This window comes from Heterodontus francisci, chromosome 2, assembly GCF_036365525.1.
Source record: "Heterodontus francisci isolate sHetFra1 chromosome 2, sHetFra1.hap1, whole genome shotgun sequence".
Lineage (NCBI taxonomy): Eukaryota > Metazoa > Chordata > Chondrichthyes > Heterodontiformes > Heterodontidae > Heterodontus > Heterodontus francisci.
In genome coordinates, this window is record NC_090372.1 from 163317226 (window position 1) to 163340962 (window position 23737).

General features: G+C 43.2%; 1 protein-coding gene across 3 annotated transcripts in view; it reads right to left on the reverse strand.

Moving 5' to 3' along the window:
- trdmt1 (tRNA aspartic acid methyltransferase 1) overlaps positions 1–23737 on the reverse strand; it is a 137506-nt gene that overhangs the window by 45824 nt on the left and 67945 nt on the right. For all 3 annotated transcript variants that reach the window (XR_010969076.1, XM_068013348.1, XM_068013336.1), the window contains 3 exons: positions 13980–14056; positions 2887–2958; positions 1827–1892 (listed from right to left, as the gene is read on the reverse strand). Coding sequence is in view for 2 of the 3 variants with exons in the window: in XM_068013336.1 (XP_067869437.1) it covers positions 1827–1892; positions 2887–2958; positions 13980–14056 (215 nt within the window). In the remaining variant the exon portion in view is untranslated. The remainder of the gene's footprint in view (positions 1–1826; positions 1893–2886; positions 2959–13979; positions 14057–23737) is intronic.

The window sequence follows — 23737 nt, forward strand, 5'->3', positions numbered from 1 at the left end:
CAATCTATCTACGTAACCGAAGTTCCGTCAACCCTGGAACCATTCTCGTGAATCCTTTTTGCACTCACTTTAATGCCTTCACATCTTTCCTAAAGTGTGACACTCAGAACTGCCTCAATATTCCAGATGAGACTGAACTAATGTTATATGCAAGTTTAACATAATGTCCTTGCTTTTGTACTCTGTGCCCCTATTAATAAAGCCAAGGATGTTATAAGTTTTATAAACTGCTCTCAACCTGTCCTGCCACCTTCAATGATTTATGCACTTATACACCCAGCACCCTCTGCTCCTGCAACCCCTTTAAAATTGTACCCTTTATTTTATATTGTCTCTCCATATTCCTCCTACCAAAATGAATCACTTCACACTTCTCTGCATTAAGTTTCATCTGCCACTTGTCCGCCCATTCTACCAACCTGTCTATGTCTTTTTGAAATTCTACACTATCCTCCTCACAGTTCACAATGCTTCCAAGTTTTGCATCATTGCAAATTTTGAAATTGTGCCCTGTACATCAAGGTTTAGGTCATTAATCTATACAAGAGCAAGAGTCCTAACACTGACCCCTGTGGAGCTCCACTACAAACCTTCCTCCAGTCTGAAAAAACATCCACTGAACACGAATCTCTGTTTCCTGTCACTCAGCCAATTTTGTATCCAAGTTGCAACTATCCCTTTTATTCCATAAGCTATAACTTTGAAAGAATAAAAAGTAGAGGGCACCATGCTGTTTTTGATTTCTAATAACTGTAACTTGTAGTGTAATTGCCCACAAAATGTCTTTGGGCAAAAGTAAGCATAATGAATGACTAGCATTATTGGTTCGCCGCTGACCACAAATTCCAGGCCTATGGAAATAGGTTTATTTTGTTTTAACAGCAAGATACATCAAAATTGACAGTACTAAATAGATAATTTACCTTCTGAAAAATTAAAAACATAATTCACAGCAATAAATACTTTAGCTCATTAATCCATTGGAGTATATTTTCCTGAAGTATTCCTTTGAAATGGAATTTTGGCATTTATTGCTAAAGGAATAGAGAATAAAAGTAGGGAACTGTACAAGGCATTAGTGAGACCGCACCTGGAGTATTGCATACAGTTTTGGTCCCCTTACTTGAGGAGGGATGTAGTTGCACTGGAGGCAGTTCAGAGGAGGTTCACCAGATTGATTCAATAGATGAGGGGTTTGTCTTATGAATAGAGATTGAGCAGTTTAGGCCTTTACTCTCTAGAGTTTAGAAGAATGAGGGGAGATCTAATTGAGGTATAGCAGATGATTAAGGGGATTGACAAAGTAGACGTAGAGAGGATGTTTCCTCTTGTGGGGCAATCTAGAACGAGAGGTCATAGTTTTAGGATAAGGGGTAGCAGATTTAAACAGAGGTGAGGAGAAATTACTTCTCTCAAAGGGTCTTGAGTGTGATGCCGGGACATTGAGTAAATTTGAGGAGGAGATGGATTTTTAATTAGTAATGGGTTGAAGGGTTATGGAGAACGGGCAGGAAAGTGGAGTTGAAGCCGAGATGAGATCAGCCATGATCGTATTGAATGGCGGAGCAGGCTCGAGGGGCTGAATTGCCTACTCCTGCCCCTAGTTCTTATGTTCTTAATCTTTCACATTCTTCAAATGAGAATCAAGTGCTCATTGAGCTGAGTTAGCAGGTTGCACCCTGTAACATGATTTTAGTCCAGAATATATCCTGCGTACAAAGGAGATTTAAGGTCAACATTTTACAATCTCTTCCCGGCAGTTAATGGTCCAATAATCTTGCAGTATGAAGTTAAACAGTACCTGTTTCATAAGAATGAATGCATACCTAGCAACAGATGTTTCAAATCCTTTGACGTTTTCTAGAAGAATATATTTCGGAGTTTTTGATAGCCTGGGAAGACCAAAACAAAACAAAAATCATAATTATTATATTTTGGTTTTCACTTCCATACCATTAATGCAAAAATTATACATTTTAGAAAAAATGATTTTGTAAAGCTTTGTACATTGAGTATTGATCACTGCATTTCTTCAGTACTATTATACCTAGACAAAAAAATGAGAAAAAAAACTTGGATTTTTTTCGGCCAGTCAGGGTCTGACAGTCAGGACAGAAATCCATGACCATGCTTATGAGTTTGTAAAACAAACTACTAAGAAATCAGCAGAGTTTATGTTTGTTTCACATTCGCTTCCTGTAGGGACGTTGGGGGGAGTGGTCTTTATGAACTAATTTCAATTAATGACAAAAACATTTATGGTTTTGCTTCACATGGGCTAAAACTTGAAATTGCTTAAGAAGCAGTCAGAAGCAAATCCTTTGGTTTCTATCTCATCAAAGTACTTGATTTTGAGTATTTATATTTTCTAAACCTCTTTTAATGAACAATTTATGCACTCAACCAGCACTTCAAATTGCTTATAAAGGTTGAACAATTAAGAACATAAGACCATACAGTCCGTCAAGCCTGCACTGCCATTCAATACGATCATGGCTGATTCTAGGCTTCAACTCCACTTGCCCACGCACTCTCCATATTGCTCAATTCCCTGAGACACCAAAAATCTGTTTTTGGTTATCAGGAATAATTTACTAAATAAAACACATTCAAAATTAGCCTTGAACTTTCATTTTAGGAAACTGATATGTTGAAGGGCAAAAAGGAACAAATTATCAAACAAGAAGTTTGTGATTAAGCTTTGTTTGAGATTCCAATAGCCTGGTATCAACTCACCTGAAATATTAGTTATCCTTTTTATTTTCAGATGTTACCTGCTGTGAATTTCTAGTATTTTTTTGGTTTTATTTGACTTTCATAATGTTCTACTAGTTTACCATTGAGCACCTGTGTTTGATAATGTTTTAAAGAGTAATGTGTTCAGACCTTGGAAGTATGTCAAGGATGTACAAAAAGCTCTTGGTCCTGGGATCCAAAACATCCTTCTGTGAACCTATTCTGTTTTAAAAATAAACACATTAGTTTTTGAAACAAAGATTTTCTTCTTTTCAAAACTATTCCTATTCCTATACAGAAAAAAAAATGAAATAAAAGCCACCTTTATCTTTAAATAATTTGGTAAACAGAATAAAAAGCAAGGAGCTATTTACGATCTACTTTATTCTGCTCATGAAGACAATCTTTCCAATATATTACTAAAAAGTTACTGCACTTTATGAATGTAGCATAACTGCAAACATGGCACAAACTCAGCACCACAAATGCTTGGAAGTACAATTCAAAACCGTTCAAGAGTCATTGAAATACTTGTCCACATTATCTCAACATATCTAAGAAATGAGGTTTTTTTTGCTTACTAAGACCACGATAGAAGTTGCTTGACTAATTTACGCTTGAAACTCTCCAAAATCAAACTTGGATTCCACAAATTGTGCACGAGCAGAAAACAGGCTCATCCTGCTCATTGAGACAAAGGTGAGTTTTCAAATATTCTATGTTAGCCAAGAAATCCTCTTGTTCAGTGAAAAAATACTATTTCTACAGAAGAGTGGGTTGCACATGGAGGATGAATCACCAAAAGGGAGCCCACCAAAAAACAATTGAGAACCTCTACTATAGATAGTGCATAGGGCAACCAAAATGTGCATCAGTAACAAAGGGGTTAGATATTGAATCCTAGATTGCATTTAGCTTCAAATGTTGAATGTACTGTGCCCATCCAGTCACTTGGTAAGTATTCCATCACACTTCTGGCTTATGAATCTTATAGATGGTTGAGAGATTTTACCAGCCCTTTGGAGACAGACTGGGAGGTATAAAATGGTGGCGGAAGGCGTCGGGAATGCAGCCTGACGTCTTCCCACCACCACGACATATTAACAGCTGTGGGAACCTCAGCAGCACAGCTGCTCACCAGTTAAGTGCCCAAATAAGGGTCACCTCCCACTCCTACCAGCATTTTACTGGCACGGAAGGTGCTGCCGCTGTGTGGGGAGACCACCAGGTAGACCCTGGCAGCCTCCTGGGGGGAGCAGATCCTCCTTTATAGCTGCTCCATTGTCCACAGACGGGCCCCTACAGCAGCAATGGCCGCCCCGCCTACGGCACTGCTGATGGAAGGTGCCCCCTGCCGATTGCTGAGGCCTGCTTGCCTGGTCCTGGCACGGTAAGAAAAAACATAGTCTTCGCTGGTGCCTCAGCATTGTGGTGCCCTCTCCTTTGTCCTCTAGCCTGAGCAGTGGCCACCTCTAATGGTGGCGCTGCTGAGCTGCTGGCATGCCACCCTCAATTGCACAGTGATCCTACCAGTGGCTTCTTAATTGGCCGCCGGCAGTAAAATGTTGCCCAGGGTCCCGCCACCCGCTAGCGCGGGGTCAGGTCCCACTTTTGGTCCCAGTGGCAGGATATCTTACCTGGTAGAAAGATTCAGCCCTTTGTGTAGTGATGACGTGAGCCACTTATATGGCTAGTCCACTCAAGCATCTGGTCAATGGTGACCCACCCCAAGATGTTGATGGTAGAGGACACAGTGATGGCAGTCCCACTGAAGGTCAGAGGAAGAGGGGTGGGCTTTCTTTAGTTCACGATGGTCGTCACCTAATCTTGATGTGACACAAAATATTATCTGCCACTTAACAGCTTGGTTGGTGTCCCGGTCCTGCTGTAGACTAGCATTAGCTACTTTACTATTTCAGGAGTTATGAATGGAGATGGACACTTTAGAATTACAAGTGAATAACCCTATTCCAAATCTTATAAGGACAGAGGGAAAGTCAATGACAAAAGAGTTGAAGAGGACTGAACCAAGGACCAAGCGATGTTCTGGATTGGGCCACCACCTTTCCTTCAGCCAGGTATGACTCCATTCAATGGAGAGTTTTTCCTTTGACTCCCACTAATTTAAGCTTTTCTAGGTCTTACTGGTCCCATAGTGAGTGAAACACTGCCTCCCATCGAAGAGAGTTATTCTCATCTCTCCACTGGCATTCAGCTGTTGCATCCATATCTAGATTAAGCTGTGATAAGATGTGCGACAGAGCAGGCTCAAAGGGCTGAATGGCCTACTCCTGCTTCTATTTCTTATGTTCTGATAGGGTCATAGGATACCAGGGCAATCTTGCAAAACGGAGGATTGATGGCAGCATCATAAATGTATTAGAACAGTTTGGCTAGGGGGAAAGCCAGTCCTGGTCTCCAGGTGTGGCACTGCCATCGTGCTATATTTCAAATGGATCTAGCAACTCAAAACTGGGCAACCATGAGGTGCCATGGGCCATCAGCACCAGAAAAATTGTATTCAACCACAATCTGTAATCTCATGGCCTGGCATGTCCCCCACTCTACCATTACCATCAAGCCGGAGATCAACCCTGGTTCCATGAAAAGCGTAGGAGGTCATGCCAGGAGCAGCAACAGGCATACCTAGAAATGGGGTGTCAGCGTGGTGAAGCTACAACACAGGGATTATGTGCATGCAAACAGCGAAAGCAGCATGCAATAGACAGGGCTAAGTGATCCAAAAACCAAAGGGTCAGGTTTAAGTTCTGCAGTCCTGCCACATCCAGCTGTGAATGGTGGTGGACAATTAAACAACTGACAGGAGGAGGAGGCTGCACAAATATCCCCATCCTCAATGATGGGGGAACCCAGTACATCAACACAAAAGCAAGGCTAAGCATTTGCATCCATCTTCAGCCAGAAGTGCCAAGTGGATGATCCATCGCGGCCTCCTCCTAAGGTCCGTAACATCACAGATGTAAATCTTCAGCCAATCCTATTCACTCCACATTATATCAAGAAATGGCTGAAGGTGCTGGATACTGCAAAGGCTATTGGGCCTTGACTACATTCAGGCAATAGTACTGAAGACTCGTGCTCCAGAACTAGCTGCGCCCCTAGCCAAGCTGTTCCAGTACAGCTACAACACTGGCATCTACTCGGCAATGTGGAAAATTGCCCAGGTATGTCCTGTATACAAGAACCAGGACAAAACCAACCCGGCCAATTACCACCCTATCAGTCTACTCCCGGTCATAAGCAAAGTGATGGCAGGTGTTGTCGACAGTGCTATCAAGCGGCACCTGCTCAGCAATAACCTGCTCACTGACATTCAGTTTGGTTTCCGCTAGGGCCACTCAGATCCTGACCTCATTATAGCATTGGTCCAAACATAGACAAAAGGGCTGAACTCCAGAGGTGAAGTGAGAGTGACTGCCCTTGACTTCAAGGCAGCATCTGGCCAAGTATGGCATCAAGAAGTCCTAGAAAAACTGGAGCCAGTGGGAACCAGGGAAAAACTCCACTTGTTGGAGTCATACATCGCACAAAGGAAGATAGATGTGGTTGTTGGAGGTCAATCATCTCATTCCCAGGACATCACTACAGCAGTTCCTCAGGGCAGTGTCCTCGGCCCAACCATCTTCAATTTCTTCATCAATAACCTTCCCTCTATCATAAGGTCAGAAGTAGGGATGTTTGCTGATGATTGCACAATGTACAGCACCATTCGCAATTCCTCAGATACTGAAGCAGCAGAGTCCATATGCAGCAAGACCTGCACAACATCCAGGCTTGGGCTGATAAGTAGCACATAATAATTGTGTCACAAGTGCCAGTCAACGACTATGTCAAATAAGAGAGAATCTAACCATCTCCCCTTGATGTTCAATGGCCATTACCATTGCTGAATCCCCCACTATCAATATCCTGGGGGTCAACATTGACCAGAAACGGAACTGGACCAGCCACATAAATGCTGTGGCTACAAAAGCAGGTCAGAGGCTGGGAATTCTGCAGTGAGTACTCACCCCCTGTTGCCCAATGCTTGCCCACTATCAACAAGGCACAAGTCAGGAGTGTGATGGAATACTCTCTACTTGCCTGGATGGGTGCAGCTCCAACAACACTCAAGAAGCTTGACACCATCCAGAACAAAGCAGCCCGCTTGATTAACACCCCTTCCACCACCTTAAACATTCACTCCCTTCACCATCGATGCACAGTGGTAGCAGTGTGTGCCATCTACATGATGCAGTGCAGCAACTCACCAAGGCTCCTTAGACAGCACCTTCCAAATGCCTGACCTCTACCACCTAGAAGAAGAATAAGGGAAGCAGATGCATGGGAACACCACTACCTGCAAGTTCCCCTCCAAGCCAAACACCATCCTGACTTGGAACTATATCGCTGTTCCTTCACTGTCGCTGAGTCAAGATCCTGAAGCTCCCTAACAGCACTCTGGGTGTACCTACACCCCAAGGACTGCAGCTGTTCAAGAAGACATATCACTACCACCTTCTCAAGGGCAATTAAGGATGGGCAATAAACGTAGACCTAGCCACCGACACCATCCTCTCTGGTGCCCTCAGCACCAGAGCCACATTATTACTGGAGCCCAAAGCCTTTGATCCGTCTGCTGCAATTAGCTGTTTACTTTTTCTATTCAGTCTTGGGACGTGAGCATCGCTGGCAAGGCCAGCATTTATTGCCCATCTCTAATTGCCCTTGAGAAGGTGATGAGTCGCCTCATGAACCGCTGTGGTCCATCTGGTGTAGGTCATCCACAGTCCTGGTTGTGAGGGATTTTGGCCCAGTGGCAGTATAGGAATGGCAATATATTTCCAAGTCAGACGACATGGAGGGGAACTTGGAGGTGGTGGTGCCACCATGCGTCTGCTGCCCTTGGCCTTCTAGGTGGTGAAGGTTGCAGGTTTGAAAGGTGCTGAAGAAGCTTTGGCGAGTTGCTTTAGTGCATCTTGTAGATAGTATTCTCTGCTGCCACTGTGCAGCAATGGTGCAGGGAGTAAATGTTTAAGGTGGTGGATGGGGTGGACATCAAGTTGGCTGCTCTATCCTGGATGGTGTCAAGCTTATTGAGTGTTGTTGGAGCTGCACTCATCCAGGCAAGTGGAGAGTATTCCATCACACCCCTGACATGTAGGTGGTGGACAGGCTTTGGGGAGTCAGGAAGTGAGTTACTCACTGCAGAATTCCCAGTCTTTGACCTGCCTTGTAGCTACAGAATTCATATGGCTGACCTAGTTAAGTTTCTGGTCAATGGTAATCTCCAGGATGTTGATGGTGGGAGATTCAGCGATGGTAATGTCTTTGTATGGCATGGGGGGATGGTTAGATTCTCTCTTGTTGGAGATGGTAAATGCCTGGCACTTAAGTGGCATGAATGTTATGTGCCACTTAACAAACTTCTTATCAGATCTTGCTGCATATGGGGATAGTGAATAGTACTGAACAGTATGGTCAATCAGCAAACATCCCCACTTCTAACATTATGATGGAGGGAAGGACATTGATGAAGCAGCTGAAAGTGATTGGACCGATGACACCATCCTAAGGGAATCCTGCAGTGATGTCCTGGGGCTGAGATAACTGGCCTCCAACAAATACCTAGCTCAAAGGAATATAGTTGTATGACTCTAAGCAATGGAGAGCTTTCCCCCTGATTGCCATTGACTCCTTAATGCCACATTTGATGTCAAGGGCAGTCACTCTCACTCCTACTCTGGAGTTCAGCTCCTTTGTCCTTGCTTAGACCAAGGCTGTAACGAACAGTGGAGCAGAGTGGCCCTGGTGGAACCCAAACTGAGCATCGGAGTGCAGGTTGCTTCTGAGTAAGTGCCGCGTGATAGCATTGTTGACGACACCTTCTGTCACTCTGCTGATGATTGAGAGTTGACTGATGATGCAATATTTAGCCGGATTGGATTAGTCATGTTTTTCTTGTGGAAAGGACATCCCTGAGCAATTTTCTACATTGTCCAGTACGTACCAGTGTTGTAGCTGTACTGGCACAGCTTTACTAAGTTCAGGAGCGCATTCTTAAGTACTACATCTGGGATTTGTCAGGATTGTAGCCTTTGCTGTATCTAGTGACTTCAGCCAGTTCTCGATATTGCATATAATGAATTGAATTGTCTGAAGGCTGGCATCAATGATGGTGAGGACCTCAGGAGAAGGCCGAGATGGATCATCTACTTGGCATTTCTGACTGAAGATAGTTGTAAATGCTTCAGCCTTGTCCTTTTTATTTACTGACATGCTGGGCTCCCCCATCATTGAGGATGGGTCTGTTTTTGGAACCTCCCTCCAGTTAGTTATTTAATTGTCTACCACCATTCATGACTGGATGTGGCAGGACTGCACAGCTTTGATCTGATCCATTGGTTGTGGGACCGCTTAGCATGGTGTATATTCTTAATCTCATATGGAGTGAAATGAATTAGCTGGGCATGAGGAGGGGGTGGGCTGGTGGTGTCGAGAGCGTCAAAACTGGTGCAAGTATTATAAACAAGCACCCTTTGTTGCTGGGTCTTTGTTTGGTGGATGCGCAAAAACAGTGATAACCATTGTTCATGACCCTTACCACATGTACTCAGGACCTTAAAAGCAGAGGATCTGAGAAGGACAGGCAACAATTATATGAAAGCCCCAGAAATGAATATCTTTCTTTTTCTCAGTATAACATTGGAGCTTCAGGGCCTGAAGATTTCTGGTTGCTGATTTTGGACAAAAAACAAAAAGGGGGCAATCACTTGGCTGGGAGTGTACTACAGGCCTCCAAACAGTCAGGGAGAGATAGAGGAGCAGATATGTAGGCAAATCTCAGAGAGGTGTAAAAATAATAGGGAAATAATAGGAGGGGATTTCAACTTCCTGAATATCAACTGGGATAGCCTTACTGCAAAAGGCCGAAAGGGGGCTGAATTCTTAAAATGCATCCAGGAGAGCTGTCTGAGCCAGCACGTAGAAAGTCCTACAAAGGGCAGAACTGGACCTAATCCTAGGGAATGAACCTGGACAAGTGGTAGAAGTGTCAGTAGGGGAGCATTTCGGGGATAGTGACCATAACTCTAAGATTTAAGATAGTTATGGAAAAGATGGACGGGAAATAAAGGTACTGAATTGAGGGAAGGCCAATTTCAATCTGATAAAACAGGATCTGGCCAAAGTGGACTGCGAGCAACTACTTGTAGGAAAGTCTACATCAGAACAGTGGGAGTCATTCAAAGAGGAAACAGAAGAGAGTTCAGAGCCAACATGTTCCCGTTAAGGTGAAGGATAGGTCCAACACGTCCAGGGAACCCTGGCTGTCAAGGGATATAGAGGATTGGACAAGGAAAAAAAACGGAGGCTTATGGCAGATCCAGAGCGCTGAAAATAGCAGAGGCCCTGGAGGAGTATAGAAAGTATAGGGGGGTACTTAAAAAAGTAATTAGGAAAGTGAAGCGGGGACATGAAAAAATACCGAGGGCAAGATAAAGGAAAATCCCAAGGCGTTTTATAAGTATATTAAGGGCAAGAGGTTAACCATGGAAAGAGTAGGGCCCATTAGGGACCAAAGTGGCAATCTGTGTGTGGAGCCGGAGGACATAGATGAGGTTTTAAATGATTACTTTTCAACTGTGTTGACTATGGAGAAGGACGATGTAGGTGTAGAGATCAGGGAGGGGGATTGTGATATACTTGAACACATTAGCATTGAAAGGGAGTAAGTATTAGCTGTTTTAGCAGGCTTAAAAGTGGATAAATCCCCAGGCCCAGATGAGATGTATCCCAGGTTGTTATGTGAAGCCAGGGAGGAGACAGCAGGGGCTGACACAAATTTTCAAATCCTCTGTGGCCACAGGAGAGGTACCAGAGGACTGGAGGACAGCAAATGTGGTACCATTATTCAAGAAGGGTAGCAGGGATAAACCAGGTAATTGCAGGCCGGTGAGTCTAACATCAGTGGTAGAGAAACTATTGGAAAGAATTCTGAGGGACAGGATTAATCTTCACTTGGAGAAGCAGGGATTAATCAGGGATAGTCAGCATGCTTTGTCAGGGGGAGATCGTGTCTAACAAACTTGATTGAATTTTTCGAGGCGGTGACTAGATGTGTAGATGAGGGTAAAGCAGTTGCTGTAGTCTACATGGACTTCAGTAAGGCTTTTGAGAAGGTCCGGCATGGGAAATTGGTTAAGAAGGTAAGAGCCATGGGATCCAGCGTAATTTGGCTTAGTGGAAGGAGGCAGAGGGCGATGGTCGTGGGTTGTTTTTGCAAGTGGAAGTCTGTGACCAGTGGTGTACTGCAGGGATCGGTGCTGGGACCCTTGCTGTTTGGAGTGTACATTAATGATTTAGACATGAATATAGGAGGTATGATCAGTATGTTTGCATATGACACGAAAATTGGGGGTGTTTTTAGTTTAGTTTAGAGATACAGCACTGAAACAGGCCCTTCGGCCCACCGAGTCTGTGCCGACCATCAACCACCCATTTATACTAATCCTACACTAATCCCATATTCCTACCACATCCCCACCTGTCCCTATATTTCCCTACCACCTACCTATACTAGGGGCAATTTATAATGGCCAATTTACCTACCAACCTGCAAGTCTTTTGGCTTGTGGGAGGAAACCGGAGCACCCGGAGAAAACCCACACAGACACAGGGAAAACTTGCAAACTCCACACAGGCAGTACCCAGAATTGAACCCGGGTCGCTGGAGCTGTGAGGCTGCGGTGCTAACCACTGCGCCGCCCTGTTGTAAATAGTGATTACAGGACAATATAGATGGGCTGGTAAAATGGGCAGAACAGTCGCAAATGGGATTCAATCCTGAGAAGTGTGAGGTGAAGCATTTTGGGAGGACTAACAAGTCAAGGGAATACACAATGGATGGTAGGACCCTGGGAAGTACAAGATGGCCAGAGAGACCTTGGTGTACTTGTCCATAGATCACTGAAGGCAGCAGCACAGGTAGATAAGGTGGTTCTGTAGGCATATGGGATACTTGCCTTTATTAGCCGAGGCACAGAATATAAGAGCAGGAAGATTATGATGGAGCTGTATAAAACGCTAGTTAGGCCACAGCTGGAGTACTGTGTACAGTTCTGAGCACCACACTATAGGAAGGATGCGACTGCACTGGAAAGGGTGCAGATGAGATTCACTAGGATATTGCCTGGGCTGGAGCATTTCAGCTATGAAGAGAGACTGGAAAGGCTAGGATTGTTTCCCTTAGAGCAGAGAAGGCTGAGGGGGACCTGACTGAGGTATACAAAATGATGAGGGGCATTGATAGGTTAGATAGGAAGAAACTTTTCCCCTTGGCGGAAGGGTCAATAACCAGGGGGCATAGATTTAAGGTAAGGGGCAGGAGGTTTAGAGAGGATTTGAGGAAAAAAAATTTCACCCAGAGGGTGGTTGGAATCTGGAACACATTGCCTGAAGGGGTGGTCGAGGCAGGAACCCTCACAACATTTAAGAGGTATTTAGCGGAGAAATTGAAATGCCATAGCATACAAGGCTACAGGCCAAGTGCTGGAAAATGGGATTAGAATAGTCAGGTGCTTGATGGCCGGCACAGACACGATGGGCCGAAGGGTCTGTTTCTGTGTTGTATAACTCTATGACAATAGCCAGAAGGCCTCAAGTTTTATTGAAATTGCAATACTTCGTCACTTAAGTGGAAGGTGCAAATGACAGGGGAGCTTCAGCTACACACAACAGAAGAAAATACAAGATCAGGTTAAGTCCGGCAGTGCACACTTTGGCATTATATTGAAGTAAAGTTGTATTTCAACCATGCAGCTGGAGCTATAGGTAAAGTTCAACACTTAGTCATCACCTCTGTCATATGTGCTTGTTTGTCTGGTCACTGCTGACTGATGAATGCAATTGATTGATGGATCAGTTTGTGTTTCTTTTTTACACTTTATCTTTTACCTTTTACTGTTACTTTTCCAATAAAAAAATAAAATTTCAGAAAATACCTTACTGTACATTTTGTACAAAGATGAGCAAAGGATGTTGTCAAGACCGTAGAGTTCAACACCAATATAGCTCATCAACTTTTCCAGTTGTCAGACAATTATCAAAACAGGATAAAATTTACTCAATTCGAGAATGTGAATAGAACAAAGAAGGGGGCAAAGTGCTCCAGGATGTAAATGACAAGTGAAACTCACTCTTTCTACACTGCAAATATGGACTTCTTTTGTTTAAGCAAAAACTATATTTACATATAGATAACTATATTTCCCTTCACAAATAAAAAGATTGAGATGGTATACTTGAGAAGGAAATATTTATTGCAATATGGGTTATCAATGTTCACTTTTATATTAATTTTGGGTTTGTTGTCAGAAGTGTTCAGAGCAAGATGACAATACTTGGATAAGAGCAAAAGATTGCAGATGCTGGAAATCTGAAATAAAAACAAGAAATGCTGCAGTTAACGTTAAGAGTTAAGCAGGGTCACTGATCTGAAACGTTAACTCTACTTCTTTCTGCACAGATGTTGCCAGACCTGCTGAGCATTTCCAGCATTTCTTGTTTTTATTTTGAGCCAATACTTGGTTCTGAAGAAATTTCACTAGCCTGAAATATAAACTCCATTTCTCTCTGCACCAGTGCTGCCTGACCTGCTGAATGTTTTCAGTATTTTCTGTATTTATTTAAGCCAATATTTTTATATTAGATTAGAGATACATCACTGAAACAGGCCCTTCGGCCCACCGAGTCTGTGCCGAACATCAACCACCCATTTATACTAATCCTACACTAATCCCATATTCCTACCAAACATCCCCACCTGTCCCTATATTTCCCTACCACCTACCTATACTAGTGACAATTTATAATGGCCAATTTACCTATCAACCTGCAAGTCTTTTGGCTTGTGGGAGGAAACCGGAGCACCCGGAGAAAACCCACGCAGACACAGGGAGAACTTGCAAACTCCACACAGGCAGTACCCGGAATCGAACCCGGGTCCCTGGAGCTGTGAGGCTGCGGTGCTAACCACTGCGCTGCCCATGTTATAAAACATCAGTTACAAGTTGAGTAATGACAAATAGGCACAATGACAGTGGTAAAAGTTCACTGTTTAACAATTAAAGAGAAAAAACTTGCATTTATATAGCATCCCAACACATTTCCAGAAATTTCCCAAGGCATTTCATACAGAATCAATTGCTTTGAAATGCAGTCACTATTGCTATGCAAATACAAACCTTGTAAATGGCTGACAAGGAGGACTCATTAGGATCATGTCGAAGTCCAATCTATCGAATTCATCCACTGTCATACCCTAATATAAAAGAAATACTTCAATTAATTTTACACAATACTATACTGCAATCAAACTCAAGTCCTATTTAATATTTTTGGAGGAGGGTGGAGGGACTGGGCAGTGGAGAGTGATTTGTTCGAACTTAGCAATTTGAATGTTTCCTTCCCTTTTTCAATACTCAAGGCATTATTAAACAGCTCAACGTCAATACAACCTTTATTTGGTGAATAATCATGCTTCCTCTGTAGATTATACCTTCTTCTTCTTTGGCCTCCTTGTCTCGGGGGCCAATGGGTAAGCGCCTGGAGATGGTCAGTGGTTTGTGGAGCAGCGCCTGGAGTGGCTATAAAGGCCAATACTAGAGTGACCGACTCTTCCACAGGTGCTACAGAAAAAATTGGTTGTCAGGGCTGTTACACAGTTGGCGCTTCTGTCTTTTTTCCTGCCAACAGCTAAGTCTCTTCGACTCGCCACACTTTAGCCCCGCCTTTATGGCTGCCCGCCAGCTCTGGCGATCACTGGCAACTGACTCCCACGACTTGTGATCAATGTTACAGGACTTCATGTCGCGTTTTGCAGACGTCTTTAAAGCGGAGACATGGACGGCCGGTAGGTCTGATACCAATGGCGAGTTCGCTGTACAATGTGTCCTTGGGGATCCTGCCATCTTCCATGCGGCTCACATGGCCAAGCCATCTCAAGCGCCGCTAACTCAGTAGTGTGTATAAGCTGGGGATGTTGGCCGCCTCGAGGACTACTGTGTTGGAGATGCGGTCCTGCCACCTGATGCCAAGGATTCTCTGGAGGCAACGAAGATGGAATGAATTGAGACGTCGCTCTTGGCTGACATACGTTGTCCAGGCCTCGCTGTCGTAGAGCAAGGTACTGAGGACACAGGCTTGATACGGAACACAAAAGTCCAAGTGTGTCAGTGCGCCATTTTCCCACACTCTCTTGGCCAGTCTGGACATAGCAGTGGAAGCCTTTCCCATGCGCTTGTTGATTTCTGCATCGAGAGACAGGTTACTGGTGATAGTTGAATCTATGTAGGTGAACACTTGAACCACTTCCCGAGCGTGGTTGCCGATATTGATGGATGGAGCATTTCTGACATCCTGTCCCATGATGTTCGTTTTCTTGAGGCTGATGGTTGGGCCAAACTCGTTGCAGGCAGCCGCAAACCGGTCGATGAGACTCTGCAGACACTCTTCAGTGTGAGATGTTAATGCAGCATTGTCAGCAAAGAGGAGTTCCCTGATGAGGACTTACCGTACTTTGGTCTTCGCTCTTAGGCGGGCAAGGTTAAACAACCTGCCACCTGATCTTGTGTGGAGGAAAATTCCTTCTTCTGAAGACTTGAACGCGTGCAAGAGCAGTAGGGAGAAGAAAATCCCAAACAGTGTAGGTGCGAGAACACAGCCCTGTTTCACGCCACTCAGGATAGGAAAGGGGTCTGATGAGGCGCCGCTATGCTGAATTGTGCCTTTCATATTGTCATGGAATGAAGTGATGATACATAGTAGCTTTGGTGGACATCCGATCTTTTCTAGTAGTCTGAAGAGACTACGTCTGCTGACGAGGTCATGCTTCCTCTGTAGATTATACCTTAGAATGCTTTTATACACCTGAACGTTAATCTTTCCTAATAGTTCAGTACCACTCAGTTTTTCCTTCCTTTACAATCTTCACGCATCACCTATTTGCCATTCAATGATTATTTATCTTCTCTCCTATCTTTTCAACATTGCTCTTTTTCTGATATTGTGTCACTGGAAATAAGTTTGGATATCTATTTACAGCTGCAGAGATTCTGTTAGAAACATGTGCAAGTAACCTGTGAATCAATACTGACCATGCGCTGAATCTTACAGGCTGCTCGACGCCGTGGGCATTTAACATTTAAAATATGTAAATAAACTTACCTGCAGGCGGCGGCTGTCCCACTCCTATTTTACGGCCTCCATTCAGCCGTCGCGCACCTTCGGAACTCCATCTGGAGTTCCAGGCGAGAACCTGGTGGGGAGGGGGAGAGTAATAAAATATTCAGGGCGGTGGGGGGGGTGGTTGAAGGAGCGGGGCAATCAATTTTTATTGCATGTGGGGATGGGGGAAGGGGTTCTAGAAGCCAAATGTTCGAAGGGAAAGTTTGGGAAGGGAATAAATTCCACTTACATGACTATTAGGGGGGTTGGGGAAGAGCCTCAACATCTTTATCAATCGATAATAAAACTTCCCGATGACAGTAACTTTAAAAATTAAAACTACATTGTAATGTCATGGTCCTGTAGTTTTTATTTTCTCCGAGGAAAATGTGGTGTATCTTCAAGGCTGGAAAAGGAGCTGTACTGCTTGAAGCACCAGTAAGCGTCAGGAGTTAGAGAAAGTGCATTTTGGTTGCGTTGGATACAACCATATGGAGAGGGAACCAACCAGCTTCAGAGAATGCATCCTGGTTATCCAGCAACAGCCAGCCATTCAGGGACCCAGGACAGGATATACAATGTTAGAATTCAATTTTGAACTGGCTTTTTAGTTGAAGACAGTCTGTTCTAACAGAGAACACAGACAGACAACTGGTATTAGCACCTGAAAAAAGAGCTCTCAGCCATTTAAACTGAAGGAAGAGAATTTAGTCTATTTAATTATCATCTCTCAAAATTCTAAAAAAGTCAATCCAAAACAGAGATCTCTGACTATTTAAACGGAAGGAAGGGAAGTTAGACTGTGACAATCTTTTATCCCTCAAAAAATTCTAAAGCTAAATTGATTCATTTAAAAATTGTTTGCAAGTCGTTAATTGTTGAAATTCGCTGACGGAAGAAAAGCATCATATGCTGCTGGAATTAGACTATGGACTGTTCTACTATGGAAGAACCTTTTAACCCAACGGATGGCTGTAAGGACTTAAAGCAACATTAGACTGTAAATTTGCAAGGACTCTAATTTTTTTTCTATTTTAAATGTTGTTTATATCTTCATAGTGTTAAAGAATTTAGTTTTTCTAATTAAACAGTTAATTTGTTGATTTAAAGACACCTGGTTTGGTTAACCTCATTCGGGGGTTAATAGTACAATTTGGCTGGGTCTTTCTTTAATTTGGATAGTTTAAAATGTTAGGTGATCTGTGGAGGGATGGAATTGTATTAACATTGTGTTTCTCCCACCACAATCAGAATCTTATATTTTGATTGGGGATTTTGACTGGAGGGATCGGTCGTAACATATTAATTGGGTTTCTCGTCCGGGATTTGAATCACATATTTATTGGGGGCTCATCCGGGACTTGAATAACATATTAATTGCGGTGTCGCTCAAGATTTGAATCACATATTAATTGGGTTTCTTGGGATTATCTTAATTGGGGGCTCACTCGCAGTTGAATCATATCTTAATTCGGTGGCTCGTGTCTGGGATCAGAATCAGACTAATCTGGAGGGCTCACATTTGGAATCATATTAATTACTCATTTCTGAGATAACATATTCAAATTGGGGTCTTGCGTTTGGCATTATATTTAATTTCTCTCGAGTTTGAGATCATATCAATTGGAAACTCGATTGTTGGGATCTAAATCTAATACCAATTACAAAGAAATTAAAAGAACCAGGTTTCTTGTATAATAAGGTACAGTCGATACCATTGTTTTGTAGCAGAGTTTCTGGGAAAGCAGAATGTTTCCCTGAGTGACTTGATAACTTTAATTAAGAACCAATTAAAAGAATTGGCAACGAAATTGGGGTGGGAATTGAAATCAGGTGCCAAAAAAGCAGAGATAATTGACATAATAGCCGAACATCTGGAATTAGTAGAAGATGATGATGATACAGATGAAGGGCAATACGAGGAACAAGAAAGGGAATACGACAGACAAGAAGGTAGTAGGTCAGAGAGTGATGCAGTGGAATTGGCTAGGATTCAGTTAGAAATGAGGAAACTGGAATTTCAGCAGGAAAAAGAATTAAGGAAATCTGAATTGGAAAAAGAGGAAAGGGAGAAAGAGAGCGCATTTCGCAGAGAAAATGAAAGAGAGAGGGAATTTAAGTTAAAAGAGATGGAACTAAGACAAAAGGGTAGTCTTGAATCCAGGAAAAATTCGGTTCAGGAAGAATCTGAGTTGAGATCAGGTCCCAGCAAAAAGTTGTTTAAATTTATACAGGCTCTTCCTACATTCGACGGAAGGGAGGGAGAGGCATTTTTCATATCTTTGAAAAAATAGCCAAACAGATGAAATGGCCGAAAGAAAGCTGGACATTGGTCATGCAGAGCAGGCTGGTAGGCAGAGCTCATGAAGCTTATGCCATACTTTCTGAAGAGGCTTCTGCAGATTATGAGATGGCAAAAAAGACTATTCTCGCTGTGCATGAGTTAGTCCCTGAAGCTTACCATCAGAAGTTTAGGAACTTAAGGAGATTGACTGGGCAGACATACTTAGAATTTGAGAGGGTGACGTATTTGACTGTTGGATACAGGCATTAAAGCTAGAAACCACATATGAGAACCTTCGAGAATTGATTCTCTTAGAAGTGTTTAAAAACTCCATTCCTTTAGTAGACCATAACATAAGAACTAGGAGCAGGAGCAGGCAATTCAGCCCCTCGAAGCTGCTCCGCCATTCAATACAATCATGGCTGATTTCATCTCAGCTTCAACTCCACTTTCCTGCCCGTTCTCCATAACCCTTCAACCCATTACTAATTAAAAATTTGTCTATCTCCTGCTTAAATTTACTCAATGTCCCGGCATCCACCGCACTCTAGGTAGTGAATTCCACAGACTCACGACCCTTTGAGAGAAGTAATTTCTCCTCATCTGTGTTTTTAATCTGCTACCCCTTATCCTGAAACTATGACCTCTCGTTCTAGATTGCCCCACAAGAGGAAACATCCTCTCTACGTCTACTTTGTCAATCCCCTTAATCATCTGCTATACCTCAATTAGATCTCCTCTCATTCTTCTAAACTCTAGAGAGTAAAGGTCTAAACTGCAAAATCTCTCTTCATAAGACAAACCCCTCATCCCTGGAATCAATCTAGTGAACCTCCTCTGAACTGCCTCCAATGCAACTACATCCCTCCTCAAGTAAGGGGACCAAAACTGTGCGCAACACTCCAGGTGCGGTCTCATTAATGCCTTGTACAGTTGCAGCAACACTACCCTACTTTTATATTTTATTCCTCTAGTAGTGAGAACTCATATAGATAACCTGAAAGATAGGCAAGCAGCAGAGATTGTTGATGATTTAGAGCTTGTGAATAAGCTAACCTATTTTGTCCATCACCTGCATAAACCCAAAAAGGATATAAAGTGGTAGAGTGAAAGGAAGGCAAATAGCCGAGGACAAGAAGGAACAGCTGGGAATGCCCCAGGATCACCTCCTCAGGTCAGCAAGGAAGATGCTGAGGGTAGAAGTGAGGTTTGCAAGCCAAAGTGTTATCATTGCAACAAAACAGGGTCATCTTCGTTCAGAGTACTGGAAATTGTGAGGTAAACCCATAAGACTTGTTGGGGTACGCAAAGCTGGTGCAGGGGAAAACACAGAAAATAGGAGCTGGAGTAGGCTATTCAGCCCTTCGAGCCTGTTCCGCCATTCATTATGATCACGGCTGATCATCCAACTCAGTAACCTGTTCTCGCATTCGCCCCATATCCTTTGATCCCTTTAAATCCAAGAGCCATATCTAACTCCTTCTTGAAAACATACAACGTTTTGGCCTCAACTGCTTTTTGTGGTAGAGAATTCCGCAGGTTCACCACTCTCTGGGTGAAGAAATTTCTCCTCATCTCAGTCCTGAAAGGTTTACCCCGTATCCTTAGACTATGACCCCTGGTTCTGGATTCCCCCACCATCGGGAACATCCTTTCTGCATCTACCCTGTCAAGTCCTATTAGAATTTTAGAGTTTTCTATGAGATCCCCCCTCACTCTTCTGAACTCCAGCGAATAATATCCTAACTGACTCAATCTCTCCACATGCGTCAGTCCCGCCATCCCAGGAATCAGTCTGGTAAACCTTCGCTGCACTCCCTCTATAGCAAGAACATCTTTCCTCAGATAAGGAGACCAAAACTGCACACAATATTCCAGGTGTGGCCTCACCAAGGTCCTGTATAATTGCAGCAAGACATCCCTGCTCCTGTACTTGAATCCTCTCGTTATGAAGGCCAACATACCATTTGCCTTTTTTACCGCCTGTTGGATCTGCATGCTTACCTTCAGCGACTGGTATACAAGAACACCCAGGTCTCGCTGCATATTCCCCTCTCTCAGTTTATAACCGTTCAGATAATAATCTGCCTTCCTGTTTTTGCTACCAATGTGGATAACCTCACATTTATCCACATTACACTGCATCTGCCATGTATTTGCCCACTCACTCAACTTGTCCAAATCACACTGAAGCCTCTCTGCATCCTCCTCAAAACTCACCCTCCCACCCAGTTTTGTGTCATCTGCAAAGCTGGAGATATTACATTTAGTTCCCTCATCTAAATCATTAATATATATTGTGAATAACTGCGGTCCTAGCACCGATCCCTGTGGTACCCCACTAGTCACTGCCTGCCAGTCGGAAAAAGACCCATTTAACCCCACTCTTTTGTTTCCTATATGCCAACCAATTTTCTATCCATCACAATACACTACCCCCAATCCCATGCGCTTTAATTTTACACGCTAATCTCTTATGTGGGACTTTGTCGAAAGCCTTCTGAAAGTCCAAATAAACCACATCCACTGGCTCCCCTCAGCAACTCTACTAGTTACATCCTCGAAGAATTCTAGTAGATTTGTCAAGCATGATTTCCCTTTCGTGATACCATGCTGACTCTGTCCGATTCTACCACTGTTCTCCAAGCGTCCTACTATAAAATCTTTGGTAATGGACTCTAGAATTTTCCCCACTACCGATGTCAGGCTGACTGGTCTATAATTCCCTGTTTTCTCTCTACCTCCCTTTTTAAATAGTAGGGTTACATTAGCTACCCTCCAATCTGTAGGAACTATTCCAGAGTCTACAGAATCTTGGAAGATGACCACCAATGCATCCACTATTTCTAGGGCCACTTCCTTAAGTACTCTGGGATGCAGACCATCAGGCCCTGGGGATTTATCAGCCTTCAATCCCATAAATTTCCCCAACACCATTTCTCTACTCATACTGTTTCCTTCAGTTCCTCTCTCTCACTAAACCCTGTGTTCCCAAACATTTCTGGTTTGATATTTGTGTCCTCCTTTGTAAAGACAGAAGCAAAGTATGCATTTAGTTGGTCAGCCATTTCTTTGTTCCCCATAATAAATTCCCCTGTTTCTGACTGTAAGGGGCCTACAGTAAGACTCTGACTGAGAGTATAGCAGACCAGGCTATAGCTTTAAAGACAGTTGTGAATGCAAAGCCAGATACTAAAACTAAAATGGAGTGTAAAGTTTAAGAATAAAATACCTGAGAGTTATAATGAATTTTTGTCAAAGGGGAGAGTAACTCCGTATCCTGTGAGGCAGGAAAACTTATTATACTCAGGGACACAGTAGCAACCCAAAAGCTCTTGCTGGGGAAAGATATGAGGTTTCCACCACAGAGCACCTTGAACGCTAAAGTTTTAGTTAATGGAATTGGTGGGGAGTATATACCCGTACCTTTGTATAAAGTACACCTAGAGAGTGTCTTAATATCTGGGGTAGTAACTGTAGGTGTTGTCTACAGTTTACCAGTAAAGGGAATTGATCCACTCCTGGGAAATGATTTGGCTGGTTCAAAAATATCAGATTCTCCTATAGTTACAGAAGAACCAAGTGAAATTAAGGAAATGGAACAAGTTCCAGGAATATTTCATGCGTGCGTAGTTACACGAGCAATGGCTAAACAGGATCCCTTGTTGGAGGTAAAAGGGGCACGACAAATAGATAGCCAGGCATCTGAAACCTTATTTGGGGATTTAGATAATCCAAATGAGATGTTTAACAGATTGTCTATCATTGCAACACAGCAGCTGATGCAGAGATATACCGAATAGCACTGACGGCTCTGTCAGAAGCTGAGGCAAAAGGAGTTCCGGAAGGCTATTATATGGCAAATGGGGTTTTCAGGAGGAAATGGAGGCCACATCATAGGCCTGCTGACGAAGACTGGACAGCTGTTGAACAGATAGTAGTACCAGCTAAATATTGACAAGGATTATTAAGGTTAGCACATGACATCCCTTCTGCAGGACATGGGGGAATTCGGAAGACCAAATCACACATAAGCAAACATTATTACTGGCCAGGTCTTACAAAGGATGAGAGACAATTTTGTAGGGAATGCCACATTTGTCAAATCTATGGGAAAACCACATCCTACCATAAAACCAGGGGATGAAATATTCGTGTTGTTACCATCATAGGGAGAACCAGTGAAAGCACGGTTCAGTGGTCCATATAGAGCGATCAAAAGAGTGGGTAAGGTAGATTACTTGACTGACACCCCTGACTGCCGGAAGAACCGGTTATGTCATATTAATATGCTCAAACCATATTACCGCAGGGAGGAGGATATGCGAGTACAGGTATGTCACGTAATCGTGACTGTGGAGAAGGAAAAGGATAGTGAGGATGAGGCAGAAGTAGGCTTAGGAAATTCTCAGATTGAACCTCCAAATATCCCATTAGTGAATGCAGAATGGCTAGGAAAATTAAACAGTAGGCTTTTACACTTAGAGGCAAAACAGCGAGAAGTCCTAACTAGAGTTTTCACAACATTTCAAAATGTTTGTAGGGATAAGCCAGGATGTCCAACCATAGCCACACATAATGTGGGTATAGGGGGAACCATTCCTTTAAAACAACATCCTTGTCGCTTAGGTCCAGACAGACAGGCCCAAGTGGAAGCAGAGGTACATTGCATGCCGAAGGGTAGCTTAGATGAACCTAGTCAGGACAGCTGGAATTCACAGATGATCTTGATCTCAAAACCTGGTGGGTCAGCTCAAACTTGCATAGACTCTAGAAAAGTCACCGTGGTAAAGAAGGCAGACTCCTACCCAATTTTTTATTTAAAAGACCATATGGACAGAGTGGGAAACACAACGTGTCTTAAAGAGGCAAATGTGTTGGAGGGATATTGTCAAATCCCTTTGACACGCCAGGGTAAGAAAAAAATCAGCTTCTGTTACACCGGACAGGGTTTTCCAGTGTCAAGTGATGCCACATAGGTTAAGGGGTACTTGAGAAACTTCTCAGAGAATAATGAACCCAGTAGTGGTCAGTGCTCCTAGCTGTGCAGTTCACCTGGCTGAGTATGCCAGTAATGTGTAGAAAACGTGTTAGCGTTATTTCAATTTGTTTTTTTTTACCCATTGGAATGAAACGCATTTTAGGAATGGTGTTTTATTCTGCTATGGGCGGATGTGTCATGGTCCTGTAGTTTTTTTTTCTCCAGGGAATATGTGGTGTATCTCTAAGGCTGGAAAAGGGAGCTGTACTGCTTTAAGAACCAGTAAGCCTCAGGAGTTAGAGAAAGTGTATTTTGGTTGCCGTTGGATACAACCATATGGAGAGAGAACCAACCAGCTTCAGAGAATGCATTCTGGTTACCTGACAACAGCCATTCAGCATATACAACGTTACAATTCAATTTTGAACTGGCTTTTAGTTCTAACAGGGAACACAGACAGACAGCTGGTGTTAGCACCTGAAAAAAGAGCTCTCAGCCATTTAAACTGAAGG